General features: G+C 58.2%; 1 protein-coding gene across 1 annotated transcript; it reads right to left on the reverse strand.

Annotated features, from left to right (window-relative positions):
* Positions 1-889: 889 nt before the first annotated feature.
* CLPTM1L (CLPTM1 like) lies at positions 890-15,300 on the reverse strand. The gene is made up of 17 exons (XM_026019153.2): positions 15,020-15,300; positions 14,695-14,795; positions 13,426-13,615; positions 11,942-12,090; positions 10,860-10,938; positions 8,625-8,742; positions 8,296-8,390; positions 7,449-7,533; positions 6,233-6,336; positions 5,271-5,336; positions 4,343-4,393; positions 3,701-3,783; positions 3,161-3,195; positions 2,666-2,721; positions 2,538-2,582; positions 1,740-1,855; positions 890-1,368 (listed from the first exon to the last, which is right to left on the reverse strand). The coding sequence occupies exons 1-17, from the start codon at positions 15,179-15,181 to the stop codon at positions 1,284-1,286; spliced, it is 1,620 nt and encodes a 539-aa protein (XP_025874938.1). The 5' UTR covers positions 15,182-15,300; the 3' UTR covers positions 890-1,283.
* Positions 15,301-19,233: the final 3,933 nt, after the last annotated feature.

The raw sequence follows: 19,233 nt of genomic DNA on the forward strand, positions 1-19,233 counted from the left end.
AGCCCGGGCCTGACGCCCCCCCTCCCCAGGGCCCTTCTGTGGGAGGCAGAAGGCCAGGTGCAGGGTGAGGGGCGGGTGGGAGGAGAAGGCTGGAGAGGCAGGTGCGCAGGGAGGGGCCCAGGACCCACCTGCCCACACCTAAGCTGGAGACCAGAGGAGGACACGCATCTGTATTGGCGTCACGCACTCGGAGGTGCTGTCTGGGACGTGCAGGGCCCCCACCCCTGCCCTTTCCCCCTTCTGACCCTCCCCTGTAATGCACACGTGGAGCTGGACGCCCTGACGTCCTCACTGAAGATGCAGCCAGCGCCCCCCGTGCTGTGCCCCCTGCCCCAGGCTGAAACGTCTGCACCCTCCTCAGTGGCTGGATCTGCAGGTACGGCACGCAGGTGAGAGGTCCAGAGGACATCGTGTGCTCACCTTTCTGAAACCAAGTGAGGGTAAACTTTGACCAAAGTGTTTCCCGTTGGGCTCACTGTGTGTGGCGCACAAACCTGGGCTGCAGGCTGAGAGGCACACACGTGTGATTTCCACTGTGAATGGAACCCAGCGACAGCGTGTGTGGCAGATGAGTGGGGACAGGCAGGAGGGACGCGTGCTCCTGAGTGCAGGCCTCCTGCAGACACAGATCGGGGTTGGCCCCACCTCCTAGCTGGGAGGAGCCCACTCTGCTCCTCTGTGCCCTGACGCGGGGCACTTCTGGAAACACACCACCTGCCTGACCGCCGGTGGCTGTGCCACGAATCCAATACCAGGTACCAGCACGTTTGTGATCTGAGGGCTGTGGATCATTCACAAGCATGTGAATGAACCCGCCTCACACATGCATTTTCGAGAATGGGAAAAGTGAAGCAGCAGAGACGCCCTCTGCGTGATACCAGGCCAGGAAAACGTTACAGCCAGAGAAATTTATTTTAAAATAGAAACATACGTACATTAAGCTTTTAAAATACTCAAATTTTAAACAAAAAGGGAAAAAGCCATTTGATCCCAGTCTCTAAGGAATAGATTTAAAGAGCCTCTTGAGTGCGTGGGGAGCGCTCGCAGACACCGCGCACTGGCCGGGCCTGGGCCCTCCTGCGTGGTGCAGGGGTGGGTGTCTGCCCGCGGGGGCCCCTTTCAAACACAGTGCCAAGGGACTCAGGAGGTAACGGGAAACGTTCAGGTTTTGGCAACGCAGAAGATGTAATGTCCAGGGAACCCCGTCAGAGGCCTCCGAAAACACTCAGCTGACAGCCCAGCTCCGCTGCCAAGGGGCTGACGCCACATAGCCTAGGTGGGCCTTAGTCTGCGTGGGGCCTCCGCTGGGGCTTCTCCTCATATGACTCCCCGAACTCGTTCACCCTGCTCTTATCCACGGGATAAAGCCTGCAAGGATGGGGGCCCATGGGCTCAGCGATGAGGACCCAATGACCCCAGCCGCCATGGGACAGGGGCTCTGGGGTCCCCTCGTGCCCACCTATTGTTTTTCGTGTGTTTGTACCATCAGGACAGAGCTCTGTGCTCGAAGCTGGTCTAGATAGGTCCCCTGTCCCTGCCTGCTGGGCACACAGCTCTGCACCGTCTCCCTCTGCACTGGCCCAGACAGAGCTGGTGAGGAATGCGGGGATGCGCCTGGGGCCGGCTCACGCAGCCACGGAGACCAGCTCTTCTCAACCAGGAGATGGGGGCAGTCTCTCCCATCAACATACTGACTCCCTCCCCGTGGGATGAGCAGCACAGGCGCCTGCCACACTCACCATCGCTGGTAAAGGTATACGAGGAACACCACGTCGTCCCTGAAGCATGCCAGCCGGTGGGAGGTGGGCATGGTGATGATGAAGGCAAAGACGTCATCAATGAAGGTGTTGAATGCCTGCCAGGCGGGATGGGATAGGGGGAAGGTGGGATCACGGGCCGTTGGGCTCTTTGGAAGACACCTGCCCCGGCACCTGTGTCCCAGTCACCCTCGTTACTGACTGCAAATGGCTGCTCGGTACACACCAACGTGTGGCCTCGAGTGTCCCAGCAACACCAGACAGGCAGGCGCAAGTGCAGCAATGCAGACGCCTGCCTCGCAGTGCACGCCCTGGGTCTGCTCAGCCTGTGATGCCCAGGGAGGGCTGCCCTGCAAACGTGGGCCAGGAACGCGCAAGCGTCCCTGCTCCTCAGAACCGGTCATTTTATTTCACAAAATGGAACAACACATCTTAACCCAACCTCCCATGAAAACTGCTCAACGAGCATGAGAGGCCACATGGGCCCAAGCTCCATGTGTGTGGATGCACCAGGACAACCCCCAGGGCAGGACAGCTGGGGCATCTGTGTGGACACAGCCCCTGGGGGCAGGGGCTGGTCTGCGCACTGATAACATATCACCAAAAAGAACATGGTTTTTAATTCAGGAAAACGTCTTCGACTGCTGAGACATCAGAGAACCACCGTCCTTAAGTTGTCACCACGGTGCACATGACTCAAGAGGAGACCCCACCACCACCACCGCCATGTGCCACTCGATGGCCGTGTAAGCACTGAGGGGGCCCCAGGCTGGCACTGACCTTGTAGGTGAAGGCCTTCCAGGGCAGGTGAGCCACCGACTTCATCTGTGGGACAGGAGAGACGCAGCAGATCAGAGAATGGCCGCGCAGGAGACAAAGGCGAGCGCGTGGACAGACCACAGTCTTACCTTGTAGTTCACGAAGAGCTGAGGCAGCATGAACAGGAAGCCGAACGCGTACACCCCTGGAGGACAGACAGCAGGCTGGGGCAACTGCGGCATCTAGGCAGGAGAGCTGCTGCCCTGCAACTCAGAGCCACTCCCACCTCCAGGACACCCTCCTCTGCAGCCTGCACCAGGCCCTCAGCCACCCAGAGAACCCAGGCCGGTCAGGGCGGCCAGACGCCCGTGCGCAGAGCCCATGGCATGGCCTCAGGGAGTGTGTGTACACAGGGTCGTGTCCTGGCCCTGAACCATTTCAATGAGAAAACACACAGCCCAGGACTCTGTAGCCCAGGCAGCCCGAGTGGGGCTCCTGCAGACAAACCAGGCGTCTGGGGGCCCCCAGAGCATGAGCTGCAGGAGAGGTCCTGCCTGCACAACCTCAAACCACACGGGGTCATGTGAAGGAGCCACAAGGAACCTGCTGAGATGCTGTTGGTGAGACTGAAGCCCACCACTCACCATTGACGAAGCTGTTGATCAGCCAAGAGTACCAGCTGCAAGAGAAAGAGCACTGTCAGCGCGCCAGGTCCCGCAGCCCCTGTCCTTCGGTGCCTGTCCCCTTGGCCAGTTGCACGGTCGTGGAAGCACCCGAGCACCTGCACGGACAGCCCGTCCCCCGGACCACAAGCACCAGGTGGTGGCCAGAGACCTGCGCTGCCAGGCGGTTTCCGTCAGAACTCTGACAACTCAAAGACCTGGGGTCCAGCCCTTGAGGTCGCGTCTGCACGGGGTCCCCATGCCCCGAATGCAGCGGCCATGTGGCCTCAGCCAGCTCCCCCTTGTTGGATGCATCTGCCTTTGTCCAGGACACCAGGGGCCCACCCGGGGGCTCAGTGCCCTCACTGCAGGCTGTGTTCTTGGTCTTGAGGTCCCCCCAGGGGAGGCCCTGCCACGGTCCACATACCAAGTAACAGGAGGCAGAGGTGGGCAGGCCCAGGACGGAGGCCGAGAGGCGTCCTGGGTATAGGTGCCATGGCGTGAGGCTGGGCGACGTCCTACCTCTTATACTTGATGTTCAGCAAGGAGTAGACGGCGCCCCCAATGCACAGGGGGTAGAGCAGGTAAGACAAGTACTTCATGGCCTGCCAGGGAACAGGTAATCTCCGTGAGGAACCGACTTGCAATGGGAGAAACAAGCCCAAAGGGCACCCGGGCCCAACTCCAGGGAAGTGGATGTGCGTGGTGCTGGGCCGGCGCACGCCCAGAGAACACACAGGGCCAGCGGGGCAGCCAGATGCATGTGGACGTTCTCAACAGCATCCCTCTGGCTGGGGAAAGCCCCGCTGCCTACGGCAGACCAGCAAAGGGGCCAAGGAGGACGAAGCTGCACAGCCCTCCTGGGCCAAGTGCCAGCACCTTTGGGGACCCGCTTCTCTGGAGCTCCATGGGGATCCAGTAGAGCCCGAATGCAAACAGGCAGGAAGCGTACCCCAGCAAATGGGTAGCTGCAGCCATGCCCACGGCAGTGTGGGTGGGGGAAGCCTCAGGTCACCAGAGGTCACCAGAGTCCCAGGGACACAATGTGAGATCACAGCAACTGTGATGTGGAGACGCCCTGGAGTCTTTCCCATGTTGGGAACCTCTGCTGAGGGCGTGTCACCCTCAGCCACCAACCTACCCCAATCCACCCCTGCCGCCTACCTGAGTGTCATACTCCTCCGTCTTCCTCTCAGATTCGCTGTAAGTGCCAAACTGTCGCAGAATTTAACACGATCCTGTTAGTGACCGGACTCCAGGCAGGCGCACCCAGCCCAACTGCGTGAAGCTCACCCCAGGTGGCGACCCTCAGTCATATCCTTCCCCACGCCATCAGAACCACCCACGGGCCACAGCGTGTGCTGTGTGGAGCAGAAGCATGTTCCTCCGCATGTCCCCTCCCCAGGCTGCCCCCCCCACCTCTATTCCTTTAGCTTCCATAGCAAACGTGCTTCCTCTGCACACCGTGTTGTTTTCACATCAGTGACTGTACAGTCACCAAGCTACTTTACAACAGGACCAACGTCCTGTCCTTGATGATTTAGAACCTGGAAAACTGGGGTGCCGTGATCCCTGAACTTCTCCTGGATAGGGTCCCCCACAGCCGAAAGCACAGCACATGAACAGACCTCAAATTCACGCCAACCCCAGCCCTTGTCTACCCAGAAGGCACAGCAAAGGCTTGCTACGGGGTACAAGGGTCAGCCCAAGGCAGTGGCTGTCGGTCGGGACCACGGCTTGGACAGTGTACTTGGCAGCATCAAGATGGCCTGCGTGTGGGGGGTGGAGTGCCTGGAGCCGGCACCCCCGCATCCCGGCCTGATGGGGGAGCCTATGCAGGCTGCAGCACTAGTGGACACAGGCCCTGCCAGGGGCCTCCACCTGCGAGCTCCCACCGACTCATCTGCTGGGGAGCTGCTGTGAGCCAGAGGTCAGCCAGGTGGCCAAGGGTCACCAGTCCTGAGTGTGGCATCTAACTGTAGCGCAGCAGGGAGATGGAAGCAGATGCTCTGGGATGAGCACACCGGCTATTAGGCGGCGGGAGGAGGTGGGCTGTGAGGGGGGGCAGAGTCCTAACAGCAGAAACCCCCACCTGGAACTCAGGTCTCAGGCCCCTCCAGACAATGGTCATCTTCAAGGCCTTTTTCACCTTCCAGAGCTGATGACAAAGAATGAGAAACAGATGTTCAGCCTCAGACCAAGAAGTGCCCAGAACCCACCACCAGGAGGAGCCGGGCCACAGCCCCACTGGCCCAGCTCCAGCACTCTTCGCAGCCTCCACCCGCCTCTTCTCTGTACCATGGGAGCCGGCACTCAGCCCAGCGGTCCTCCCCCAGGCCTAGGCTCCCTTCCCAGCCCACCTGCCTCCCTCCTGTTCACCAGAATCTTCTTCCTGGTGGGCACTGCGAGGCCCATGCCTCACCCCAAGTCCTGCCGTCTCCCACGTCCAGAGGACCCACCCCTTCTCATCACCTCACCAAGGTGGGACTAACAGCACAGCCACCTCTCAGGTGGCTTTCTGCACCGTGACAAGTGGGTATGTGCTCGACGGGCAGACCAAGTGCTATCTCTGACCCGACCACCACGTGTGCCAGCACCCACAGGCAGGGTCGCAGGACCACAGCTGTGGCCCAGGCTGGAACAGGGCAGTGCCAGAGCCCAGAGGAGCACATCCTGACCCACCGCCCCCTCTGCCGTCCTCAGGCCTGGCCCCAAGCTGCCTGCCCCACAGGACCCCTCTTCTGAGCCCCACACAGCCAGGCTGTCACAGGGCGACACACTCCTGGGCACCATGTCCACACTTCCTACAGCAGCCAGCACAGCGCCAGCTGGCGGCTCTGCATCTAACACATTACGGTACATGCCGCAGATGGCTGTGGGGGCGGAGAGTTTTTCTAACAGCAGCGGCAGCACCACCAGCTGCCAGGCTCTGGCGCCCAAGAAACTAAAGAACCACTCCGCCCCCGCCCCTGCGCATGCAGGGGCTGTATCACTCCTGTGTGTCAGGGCTGGGCACAGTGCCAAGCACAGGCCCGGGGACACCAAACAGCTTACCTCGATGGCGGCGCCAATACCCGCAGGGACAAGCACCAGAAGGCTCGTCTGCTCGTCCAGCAGGAACAGGAAGATGACCACTGTGCTGAAGCAGCGCCAGAGCACTGGGGACAGAGAGCAGGGTGTGTGCTGCAGGGCTGGCTGTGCCCCATTCACATCCCGGAACCCCCATGCACCCCCTGCCTGCACCCCCCAACCCCACCTACCACCCCCAGCACACTCATGTCCCACCATCACAGGTATGCCCCACACCACCCCTCACGCACACCCCCCACAACCACATACACAAGGCCTCAGGTAATTCAGCCCCTCTGTCCACTAAACTGGAGTGGAGCCGGCGTGGCTGTGCAAATGTCCTGCGACACTGAACACAAAGTCCCCTCAGCTACAGAAATGTGTATGTGCTGCACTCGCAAACACAAGCACGTGGAAAGCACTTGGATAGTACGTGTTCTGGCAGGAATTAGGACTGGCTTCGCAGCACTCTTATGTCACCTCTTCCTGCTTTCACACCAATTCTGTGATAAATTAATTACCTCCTTCTAAGACCACAGTTTACGAGATGCTATGGCTCACTGACCGGCCCTACCGCTTCCTCAGGGATTCTCACAGAAGCAGAGAGCCAAGCCTACCAGGGTGCCTACAGAGGGCAGGGATGCCAGCAGCCATCCATGGCACATTTTCTGGGACCTACAGCCCACACACAGCCAGAGCCATCTGCTGCATCCCCCTACCCCTGCTCCCTAGAAGGGCCAGGAGAACTCAGTGGGGGCCCTCGTCCACTCTGAGGACATCAGAATCTGAGACACAGATGACAAAGGGCTGCCCAAGCAGTCTACACCACCCCAGTATGCGTTGTTGCCATGGGAGAAAGACAACGGCCTCTTTTGTTGAGACGCATACTTGCCAGCCACACACACATGGGCATGAAGATCCAGCATCTGTGCCATCGCCAGGGAGGGCATGGCATCCGGCCTCCATCACCCCATCCTCTGTCTGCGGTCATGGGCCTACACGATGTTCTCTGTGACCTAGACAGTCCCTCCCCAGCTTGTAAGCGTGCAAGACACATGGGCGCCCCTCCCACAAGAGCAGGACCCCTGGCTGGCGGCTGTCAGGATAACCATAATCTTCACGTTTCAGAAGAAACCTTAAATGCGTCTTTATCTAGAGCAGATATGCCCTGAGAATGGCCAAAACTCCAGAGAGCACCTACCTGCTTTGGTGGACATTCCAATCATGCTCTTCTTCTTTTTCCAGAAACTGATGTCATTTTTAAAGGCCAGGAAATCAAACAGAAGCTGGAAAAAAAAGCGCACAGCAATTTGCATCTTATGTCGCTCCTACGGCTGTTTTTCATCAAGTGACACCGCAGGTGTGCACTGGACTCGGATCCCAAGGACACTCCAGATGGACACCGGGTGCCCAGAAACCCGTGGCTTCACGCCCCGTCTACCATGCAGGAACTGCAAAGCTTCTGAGTGCAGTTGCAGCCATACACCCACAGGGACGTCCAGATACTTCCCTTGCCAGGTGCGGTTGGTTGGCTATTACCTGGAGCATCTGCCTTAGAAACACACGGCCTCGGTCGCAGACACTGGCCTTCTAATAAACACCACCATTTCCCAGCAGGCACTGGGGAGGGCTCCAGTAGGGCTTCCACGCCTGCCCTGTGGCCCACCTCGCCCACCCTTTCCCAGCCTGACCCCAAATCCAGCACCAATGCTATGACGGGGGGGGGCAGCTTTCTTTCACTAGTTACAAGAAAAATTCCAAGGAAAGACTAGATTTCTAATATTAAAATTATCACATAAGATTATATAATAAAATGCCTACAATGCAAAGTCCTTCAACGACCTCATGAAATTTAGATTTCTTTCCAAAATGGCCACCAAGACCAGTAGACAAAACCCCAAGTCGTTCAGGCGGTCAGGGCCCCAGGTGCAGACACCCTCTCCTGACCTGGGAGAGAGGCCCCAAGTGGGGCGGCCAGGCCGTACCACGCAGACCCCTGGCTGATGACCGCAGGCGCCCATGGAGGCACCAGCCCAGTGACCACTCACGTGAAATGCTGCGACAAAGAAGGTCAACGCTAAGAAATACAAGTTGGTGTCGACAAAAATGCCTTTGACTTCATCAGCGTCTTTCTCTGAAAATCCTGAGAAGGGAAGAGAGACACACCAGAGAAGTAAGGTCAGCCACACCTGTCGCCACAGACACCACACACTCACGCGCAGCTGACAGCTCCACACTCAGCAGGGAAGGCTGGAGTTCACACTCCGAAGAGACCTAGGTTAAACCAGCACAGCAGGAAGTGCACAGGCTCAATCTTCCCGCCCTTGGAACTCAAGGTCACACCCGCCCCCAGGGCCCGGTTGACCAGCGGCCTCACCGAACTGCTGCAGGGAGTACACGGCATCCTGCATGTGTATCCAGAAGCGCAGCCTCCCCAGCGAGATCTTGTCATAGGACACGGTGAGCGGCAGCTCCGTGGTAGAGCGGTTTATGACCTGGAGGGAAGATAGCAGTGACACGGCACCCTCTCCAGGGCTGGGGCCGCCCACCCGTCCCTTCCCAACAGAACCTCACACTTCACACCTGGGCCCCTCGCAGCGACCGTCTGCCCCCTGACCTGTGGTTCCTGCCTCCCCTTCACCCTCCGCCCTGCCTGGGCCACCTCCTCATGAAGCGCTCAAAGCTTCTCTGAGTCACCCCAAGCCTGTGTGTCCCTCTGTCCCTGTCTCCTTGACGTGAGTGGCACCAGGACGCACCAGGAACCTGCTCTTGCAGATGAGCCAGGCACGGGCCGACTAGAGCCTCCACACCTCTCCAGAGACAAGGGGAAACCCAGCGTGGGCCCAGGGCTTCCGGAGACTCTCGAGTGCAGGGTGTGGGGCTGGGCAAGCCCATCTGGGGATGGGGCCAACAGAGAGCCTCAGGAAGATGGGACCCTTGACCTAGTGCATGTGGACACAAGGAGCTGCTGGGAGTGGGTGGGGGCCACCTCAGGGAAATCACAGGCTCTGGGGGCATATGTGGGCTGTGGCGGCCGGGTCCCAGATGCTGTGGGGGGAGGCACCCCGGCACACTGACCCCCTCCCCCAAGGAGCACCACGTCCCAAACACCACGTAACCCAGTGTTGATTCACTGCCTGTTGCTTGCTCAGCAGACCCCTGGCAGTGAACACAGATGTTACCAGCCCAGCAACCCGAGCATGCAGGAGCAGGACAGACCAGACACCAGGCCCAGGTGCAGAGCCACCCCACCCGGGGCAGCGCACCCCAGGCCCAAGCCCAGGGATGCCACTGCCTAAGCCCCAGAGCTGGCTGTCCCCCAGAGCTGGTGTTCATTCCAGAAAACAGCTCCCACTGCCGCAAAGTGTTAATGTCACCAAAAGACAACGCAGGACCACTGACTGCCTGTGTGCTTGCTTTCGTGTCTGAGTGGCAGCGCCACATCACAGGAGACCACTGAGTCCACCCGCAGCCTCCAGCCTGTCCTGACTGCCCGCACCCCTGGAAGGACAGCACCAGGGCCTCAGCAGCAGGGACCAGAGAGCACTGACCGGCGCTTCGGGAGAACCAGCGTGGCCCCAGGTCTGCACAGAGCACCAGAGAACACCCCAGAAAACAGCAGGGGACAGTGAATGCCCACTCTGGCCTATGGGCCCTGTAGGTATAGGAGCCGGCCAGGGCAGTGCAGGAGCCCACAAGTTAGGGACTGCACAGGCCCGTCAGCAAAGGTGCAGAGTGATGGTCATTTCTGAGCTCCTCAGCCAGCAGGAGGCAGCAGAGCTGGGGCGGGGCCCAAGAGCCAAGCCCAGGTCAGGTGCCCCCTTTCCTGCTCACCACTGGGTGGCTCGAGCGTCTCATCTACTCCAGACTGGCTGAGCGCACGGCTCCCATCCTGGCAAATGTCCACAAACGACTCTGACGTGACCAGGAGCCACAGAGCAGGGCACCCAGTCCAGCTCTGCCCAATGAGGCCAGAGAGCTCAGCTGTGAACCTTAATGACTCCCAGGACACAGACAATAGTGACCCTGCCACAGGACCGGGGACAGGGCACCAGACCGTCTGTGAAACGTGTGGCACAGGGCCTGGTGCAGAAGCCACCTTCTGCATGAACAGTCACCTTATTACGGCCTGGAAGTCAGCTATTTCGCTGACCCTCCGATCCGCCCTGGGGGGCAGGGTACGAGCTCCCTTCTACTCCTGCGCTCAGCCCTGACCAGGGCCACCCCGAGGGGGTGGGGGGAAGGCCCAAGGGATCCAAGGTGGATGGCGATACCATGTGGGGCCACCCCTAAAGGGGGCAGTTTGCCCAGGGCCCTCTCTGAGCTGCTCTGCACTTCCAAGCCCAACAACCAGGGTTCAACGGAACAATGTTCGTGAGCTGTTTTCAACACTTGGCTCTCCCGTGAGCTCTTCATACCCGCCATCCATACACCACATACAGAACCTTTCCAGATCCTTTCAGCAGAGTGAGCACCAGGGCTGGGGGAGGGAGTCAGAGGCTAACCCAGAGCGCACCCCTGCCAAGTCAGAAACGCCGCGGATGAGGCCTTGCAGGCCAAGGGGGTGGCCACAGGCTCAGGGCCATGGCAGGCAAGAGGGAGCAACACTTACCATGAGGTCCTTCACCCGATTGCTGAGCTGGTCAATGAATAGGATGGGGAGGTAGTGCACGGTCTTCCCTAGCTGGATCCTGGGGGAGCAAAGCAGTTCTCAAGGTCACCACGGATGCTTTCACCATTAGAGAAACCAGATGTAGCCGAGATGCCGGATGTGCCTCAGGTCAAAGAGTCTCAGGACACACCTTCCCCAGGGAAGCAGAGGGCTCTAAGCAGCCGCTCCTGCCTGAAGTCACAGCCATGGGAGTGAAACCCCAGTGGCCAAGAGAATACCATTCAGGGTGTCCATGAGGGACGAGCCCACCTAGGCCGGGACACGGATGGTCCAGGGATGCAGAGGGACAACGGAAATAAAAACCCACCCGCCTTCTGTACTTGGGAGGAGTCCAGGGCCAGAGATTAAGAGTGGAGGACTTCTCCTAACCCTTTTGTACCCTTCAGGCATCTAATCGTGAAACTGTGTTGCACATTCAAGAATGATCTTTAAAATTTAAAAAGGAAAAAACTCTTGTGACAATCCCACAGTCACCCCTGACATGTGAAAAAGGAAAACAAGTCTCCACAGCCATTTCTAGGAGCGGCACAACCACTACCACATGTAAATGTAATAGCAGGCTCCCCAAAGAATGGAGATGCAGGACCGTCTAAATTGGTCACGCAACCTTAATACTCATGTTTAAGTAGTGCCAATGACATAAAATGATCTCAATGCTGATTTTTAAGTTAACGTAAGCAAAACAAGTTAAAGCAAAATGCAGAATCCTGACAGAAGTAATCAATATGCAAAAAACACAAATCTCAAATGGGTGCAGCACTACTTCAAGAAGAGGGACAAGGTTCGGGGGTGCCCCAGGCAGCACTGCAGGCCCTGTGGGCCTCTTATCCCAGGGAGGCTCGGAGATGTAGGCATGGCCCATGCTTCTGGATTCTGGTAGGCTGGGCTCCCACAGGCTTCCTCCACCCTCCACACCACTGGGATCACCTCTTTGCTGCCAGCTCAAGGAATGAAGGAGCAACACTCGAGGCTGGGCAGGTCAACACCACCCCTGCCTCCCCGATGGGACCAGCAGCACTTACATCTTCATGTACCGATGGACGTCAGCAGGTAGGGAGGCCCCGTCAAAGACGAAGTCGTCCACCATCACATTCAGTGTTAGTCTTGGTCTCCAGTGAGAAACAGGCTCATCCAGGGCACTCGGTGGCTTCTTCTCTGCTTCTATCTGATGCTGAATGGAAGGAGTGACTCAGCAGAAGAGCCTGGTGCTGGGAGGAGGGGCACTGTCCCTGGGCCCGGTCTGGGGAGCCACCACCGCATACTGACACGGCACAACCAGGAAGCAGTGCCTTGCACAGTGTGGAGGGACCCGCAGCTGCCAGCTCCCCTAGAGGGACACCCCTCACTTCCTTCAACACGAGCCACAGGGCTGCTACGTTGCAACGTTGACCCCGCTTCAGGTCTTTGGGCTGACCTGCGTCTCAGGAATCCTGAGTAGGTAGGGGGCGTCCTGGGACATTTGCAGGAGGCATGGGGAGTTGGGACTAAGCCCTGTGGCTGGCAACGAGACTCAGGAGATCACACCCAGACCAAGTCTGGCAAGCCGTCTGGAGGACAGGGGTCAGGGCTGAGCCTCCGTCCTCCACAGAGCTAGTCAGCAAGGCAGCTATGACTGCCAGGGCCATCGTCCAGATCTAATGGACACATCGTGTGCTATCGGGTCATTTACTGTGTGTCCCACCTAAAAAGACACCCGCGGTTCAGCTAAAGTAGCTTACATTAGAAACGGTTTTCCAAGTAACACTAACAGCAAACGTTTACTTGGCGTTTGTATGTTCCAGAGAGCCCTTCACACCCCTAACGTCCACCACCCTGAGGCCCCAGGAAGGCACTGAGAGGCAGGGCCATACTGTCCCCATGAAAAGGAGCTGAGGGACTCTTTGCAAGTAGCCACGGCATGGAGCGCCTCACGGACACTCCCTGGAGAGCTGCCACATTCCTCATTTCTAAAGGACCTCACCTTGTTGCACACAGACCTGAGCACCAGAATTCCTCTGCTTTATGCACAGCTTTGTTAATAATCACCCAAGACAACTCTAGTTTCCCTGTACACGCAGTGTTCTATGGAGATACAAAATGTGTCCCACTCAAGTCCCTCTTTCATGATCGTGAAGGACAATGTCAGCACTGGAGAGTCGGCCTGCTATCTCCATGGTGCAGGGCTCTCCCGGCTCCACCCAAGGTCGGTGCCTGAGCCTTGCAGAAGGGACGCCCCATACCCCACTGGGGCGCACACGTGCTCCCTGCAGGTGGAGGGGGCCCAAAGCCTGAGAAGTAATCTATCACTGGATTAAACTGTATATGACTAACTTGGCACAAAACTTATCTGCAAACCCAGGGGAAGTGATTTAGATGAAGAACAGGGATGCACGCCTGTTACGTCAAACTGCTTCACTTCCTAGGGGTTGGTCCAGTTCCAGACACACTGCACATGGAGAAACACGTGTGTGTGAATTCCACGGGGGAGAGCGCAGGCTTCATCCAGTCAGTGACCTCATGCACTCACCTGCGTAGCGGATTCCCCAGTGAGCAGATTGACCTCTTCTGGCTTGGGAACCATGTAGGTTGTCAGTGGGCTCACCAGGTGCACCTGCTTCCCGTCATGCCACGGGAGAATGCCAGCATGATGGAGGAAGATGTAGGCATACAACGTCCCGTTGTTTCTAGTTTTCTTTGGTACAGAAACATTAACTGTCCTAAAACAAAAGAAATGACCGTTTTCTAACTGCAAGCACCTGTACACACAGGGCAGACTATTCAAATATCTTCGTAAATTATGGGGTTTCAAACTAACTAATTTAGATTAGAAAGACTACCACTGAAACCCCCCTGCCAGGACTTATGAAATCCTTGGCACAGGCTTTCACACACCCGAGCACCGCATACATCTGCACTGCTGCCTCTGTTTCTTGGTGCTCAGCGATGTCGGGGCTGCGGTGGCCAGGCAGGCAGAAGCCGACCTGAGTTCACCGGGTCCCTGAGCACTGCACTGCACTGCCTCCCGCAGCTCTTGCATGGGGCGGGCTGGCCAGAGGACCTGCCTTCTACAATCCCGTCACTTCTGACACCTCCCTGCCCACTTAGAGGAAATACAGACTCCTTGTTGACAAGCAAATTGTTTTTTTTTCTTTTTAAGATTTTATTTATTCATGAGAAACAGAGAGAAGGAGAGAGGGAAAGGCAGACACACAGGCAGAGGGAGAAGCAGGCTCCCGGCAAGGACCCTGATGTGGGGCTTGATCATGCCCTGAGTCAAAGGCAGATGCTCAACTGCTGAGCCACCCAGGTGCCCCGCAAGTTGCTTTTTAAATCATATCCGTGCAAAGTCTTGTAACTGGAACCATATAACAAACACAACTTCTAAAAGTCACTGTGTATTCTAGCATTTATGCCTCTATACTTACATTTCCCTTAACTACCGTCTCCTACAAAACCTTCTCCTCTGCCCTATTTCTTCTTCATACGGAGACCTAAGAGCTACGTCAGCTATGAAGAAACAAGCTGTCTGCTGTGGGAAACTGCCAACCCTTCTGCAGCCACGCTCACCCCTGGCTCATCGCTGGAAACTGCATCCCGTGGCCAGCGCCTGGTGAAGCTACCTCCTGAGTGGGAGAGTCCTCCTCGGCGGCTGGCGGTTCCCCCTGGGCCGCGGGGAAAGCGTCCCACCACTGGCAGCCCAGTACTGACGGCCCTTCTCCGCGGCACGCCCGTGAGGTAGCGGCGCTACCCTTCCCTCCGCCTCACCCGGTGGCTGGCCCCAGGCCCAGCCTCTTACTTCTCAAATTTTGACTCCACGTCAAAGTCTTCCACGTTCAGGACCAGATCCACGTTGTTCTCAGCACCGAGGTTGGACCGCGTGGTGGTGTAGACACTGAGCTGGAAGGGCCATGGGGGGAGGGTCAGCGGGTAGGGAACACCGCCCAGGGGCTCCCCACCGAAAGGAGGGCCACCTGGCTGCCCGCTCAACAGGGGAAGGTCCCACCTCCGCTCCAGGCAGCAGAAAGCCCCGACTGGGCTCACAGAGCCGCGTGGCCTAGCGACACAGCGCAGGGGCCCCCGCCCCCGCCCCGGGCCCTGCCGCCGCCGCGCCCCGCGCTCACCTGCAGCTTCGGCCTCCGCGCCAGGTAGGGCTGGATGCAGTTGCCGTCGCGGGCGCACGGCCGCGTGTAGACGATGCCGTACATCACCCAGCAGGTGTGCACCACGTACACCACGAACACGCCCACCACCAGGCTGGTGAAGGAGCTGCGGCCGCTCCACATGGCGCCGCCGCCCCCCGGGCCGAGCGCGGCGCCCTCCCCGGCCCCGCCCGGCCCGCCTCGCAGCCGCGGGCCCCGCCGCCCGCCCGGCGCGCTGCCGGCCGCTCGGGCCTCCGCTCACGCGAGAGCCGCCGCGCGCCGCCGCCACCGCCGCGGGGGAACGAACGCGCCGCGCGCCGCGGGCCGCCGGCCGCCCTGCATGCTCCTGCCGCCCTCCGGCAGACCTGTCGCCGCGGGATTCGCCGGCCGCCGGCCGCTTCCGGGTCCCCTGCCGCCCGCCGGAAGTGGGCGGGCCGCGCGGCCCCCTGGGAAACGCAGTCCTCCAAACGTCGCACACGCACGCACGCACGCTCGCGTCCGGGACGCGTCGCACGCTGGTGACGTCTCCTGCCCGCGCCGTCCTCCTGGACGCCTCCTGGCGTGCCTCGCGGGGTGCGGGCGCTGGGCCCTGGGCTTGTCGAGGACCGGGGGAGTCCTAAGGGGGACGGGACGCGACGGGACGGGACGGGACGGGACGGGGGCGCGGGGCGGGGCTGGGGGGGCGCGAGGGGGCGGCGGGGCGGGGCTACGAGGAGGGGACGGGGCGGGGCTGCGAGGGGGTCGCGGAGGGCTGGAGGGTCGGCGCGGGACGAGCGCGCTCGCAGGCCGCCGGCTCCCGCGGGGGGCGGGGTGTTAGCACGCGGGGGCGGGGTGGCGGCGGGGCGGGGCGACGCGCTGCTCTTGAGGCCCTTCCTCTTTGGAGTTGCGGCAAAATAAAAAGTTGGAGAGTCCGTAGACTCGCGAAGCTCGAAGGCCCGATTTCGTGCCGTTTGCATATGCACCCCGGGGGCATCCGAAGGAACCGCGAGGCTCCTGGAACCCCTGGGTCTCGGTGCAGAGCAGCGGGTGCGGGGGGCGGTTCCCCGCAGACCCCCCCCTCCGCGCGGCGGGGCCCTCTGCCCGGCGGACCCGGTCGTGCCCCCGTCCCCCAGCGAGAGCAGCCGGGTTGGCCGGCACACGCCGGTGCTCCGCCTGCGTCCCTCCAGGCTCGGGGACCTCGAACCCTGAGCTCAGCGGACCCCCCCATACCGTGGCCGCGCTGCCAACGCTGTTCTTTTCTGTGTCGGCTGCGATCCAGAACCCGTTGGGCTGTAATGGGAACGGGGGTGCGTTCGTGTTCTCGGGGAGGGGGCGCATTGCTTCAGGTGGGGTCGGGACGGGGACTTGAGGCAGGTGGCGCTGCGGGGGCGGGGCAGGCGTCCCGGGAGCCAGGGGCTCGGCTGGGTGCAGGGGGCTGACGCCCCCACGCCTAGTTGTTCTCCCCTGGAGCCCGTCGGGGCCTGTTGGCTCGGCCCGCCCCCCCCCCCCGCCCTTCCCTCTCCCTCCTGCTCTCTGTGTAGCAAGCCCGTGTGAGATCCACCCTCCTTACCAGCCCTCTGCCCGGTGGCCAGGCTAGTTGCCTGCGTGTCACCCCTGAGCTGTCACCTGCCCCCGCCACCCCTGCGGGGCCCGGCGGAGCCAGGCTGCCTCTCCTCCTGCCCCGCTGCTGTCAGGGCTCTGGTCGGTGCAGGGCAGGAAGGAAGGCCCCAGGCCTCCTCATCTTCAGGGAACACAGGTGGATTCCAACCCCACACACACGAGGGGATGGCTGGCTCCACGGGATGAGGGTTCTCCTGGAATCCAGGGGGCCAGGACGCAGCCAGGCCTCAGGAAGGAGCTGCAGAGCCCCAGAGCCCTGAGGTTCCTGTCCCCTTTCTTCTCCCTCACCTTGAACTCTATCCCAGGTGCACACTCATTGCAAGCAGGGATGATGCGATACCACAAAACTGGGCATTCTGCTGCTCCTGTATGTAGAAGCTGATGCAGGCAGGTCAGGCCCAGGGTTCCCCGGGGCTTCCTGAAGGAGCAACCAGGACCATCCCTGGCCCCATATGGGCAAGCCTATGGGCCAGCGTTTGGGCCAGAAGTGGAACGCAAGCCAGCAGGAGGTGAATGCAGAGTTTATTGAAGGAATAGAGAGAGTGCAGGTATGCAGAGTCTGGGACTCTTGGAGAGGAAAGGAGGGAGTCCCATCTTTGTCTAAGGTCCAGGGTTTTTATTGTGGATGGTGGTGTGCTGTGTGCGTCCTCACAGGCATCCAGATGTCCTTCCCAAGTCAATGAGTCCCTGGAGCTGGGGGTCTTGGCATGGAGATGTCTGGTGCTGGGGGTCTGGGGTACACATGATGTTTTCATCTGGTCATTGTCTCCTGCTGCTTCCTTTATCCCTTACAGGGAGGATGTGCCCTGTTTGCAGCCTGGGGCTTGTGTAAAGTGCCAGGGCAGGTCCTAGCAAGAAAAGAAGCCAGAAGAGGAGCGAAAAACAGATTTGCATGGAGTCCTTCAGTTTTGCTATCTCAAAGCTCTAAAAAGATCTTGCGAAGCTTTCTGGAAGGTCAGATACAAACTCCATGCTGTGCAGGGACTTGGAACTGACCTGGCTTCTGGGCTGCTTCCATGTCTTGGCTGCTGTAGATAATGCTGCTGTACACATTGGGTGCATGTGCCCAGTGGAGTTTGTATGTTTGTGCCCTTCAGGTAAATACCCAGTAATGCAATTGCTGGGTGCTAGGGTAGCTCTATTTTTAACTTTTTGAGGACCCCCACAATGTTTCACAAAATGCACCAGTTTGCATTCCCACCCACAGTGGACAAGGGCTCCCCTTTCTCACATCTTCACCAACACTTGTTTCTTGTGTTCTTGGTCTCAGCTCTCGTGGCAGGTGTGATCACCGAGGTTCTGGTCTGCGTTTCCCTGATGCCGAGGGATGTGGAACATCTTCTCATGTGTCTTACTCATCTGGACATCTTCTTTGGAGACATGTCTGTTCATGTCTTCTCATTTTTTAATTGGGCTATTTGTTTCTTGGGTGTTGAGTTTGCTAAGTTCTTTATATATTTTGGATACTAACCTTTTATTGGATATGTCATTTGTAAATACCTTCTCCCATGCTGTAGGATGCCTTTTAGTTTTGTTGACTGTTTCCTTCACTGTGCAGAAGCTTTTTATCTTGATGAAGTCCCAATAGTTTATTTTTGCTTTTGTTTCCCTTAACTACAGAGAAATTTCTAGAGCCAATTTTGAATAAAGTAGACGCGAGGGCAGATGTACATGTGTTTATGCTGTCTGGGCTCCTTTGTGCATCCCCTGGCTCTAGCTGCCGTTTGTTCCTTTGGCCTCCTTGGCTTCCGTTAGCACTTCTCATGCAGACCCATTGCTGTTTGGTTCTGTCAACCATTATTTGTAGGAAAAAGCTTTTAATTTGCTTTCCTTTTTTTTAAATATATATGTATATATATATATATTTTTGAATTTATGATAGTCACACACAGAGAGAGAGAGAGAGAGGCAGAGACATAGGCAGAGGGAGAAGCAAGTTCCATGCCGGAAGCCCAACATGGGATTCGATCCCGGGTCTCCAGGATCACGCCCTGGGCCAAAGGCAGGTGCTAAACCGCTGCGCCACCCAGGGATCCCTCCTTTTTTTTTTTTTTTTTTTTTTAAATATATTTTCACTAATTACGGAGTCCCAGGTGGATGGGCATGTTTTCTTCAGTATGTCAAAGCACACGGTTCTCTTGTCTTCTAGCTTGGGTTGTTTCTGATGAGAAATAAGCACATCCCTATTCCTGCTCCTCGGTATATAGTGTGTCCATTTCCTCCATCTGTTTTTGGTTTTTTTCCTAAGAAGCCATTGGTTTTAATGTGTGAATTTCATCAATTTTTTTAATTTTCTTTTTCTTTTACTTTTTAAAAAATTTCATCAAGTTTGAAGATGTTGTAGCCAAGATGTCTTTAATATCATGCTTGCCTCCTCTTCTGTGGCCCTGGCAGTACATACCTGAGATGGCTTGCTGCTGTTGTGGTGTACCTGAGGGTCTGTGCATTTCTTCAGCTTCCCCCCTCCATGCTTAGGCTCAGACGCTCTCTAAGGTTACTTATCCAGGGGCACTGGTTTCCTTGTTTTTCCCTGTAGTTTGCAAACTGCTGTTAAGCTCATCCTGTGACTTTTTACTTCAGATGTTATATTTTTTGTT

This window comes from Vulpes vulpes, chromosome 3 (assembly GCF_048418805.1).
Source record: "Vulpes vulpes isolate BD-2025 chromosome 3, VulVul3, whole genome shotgun sequence".
Classification (NCBI taxonomy): domain Eukaryota; kingdom Metazoa; phylum Chordata; class Mammalia; order Carnivora; family Canidae; genus Vulpes; species Vulpes vulpes.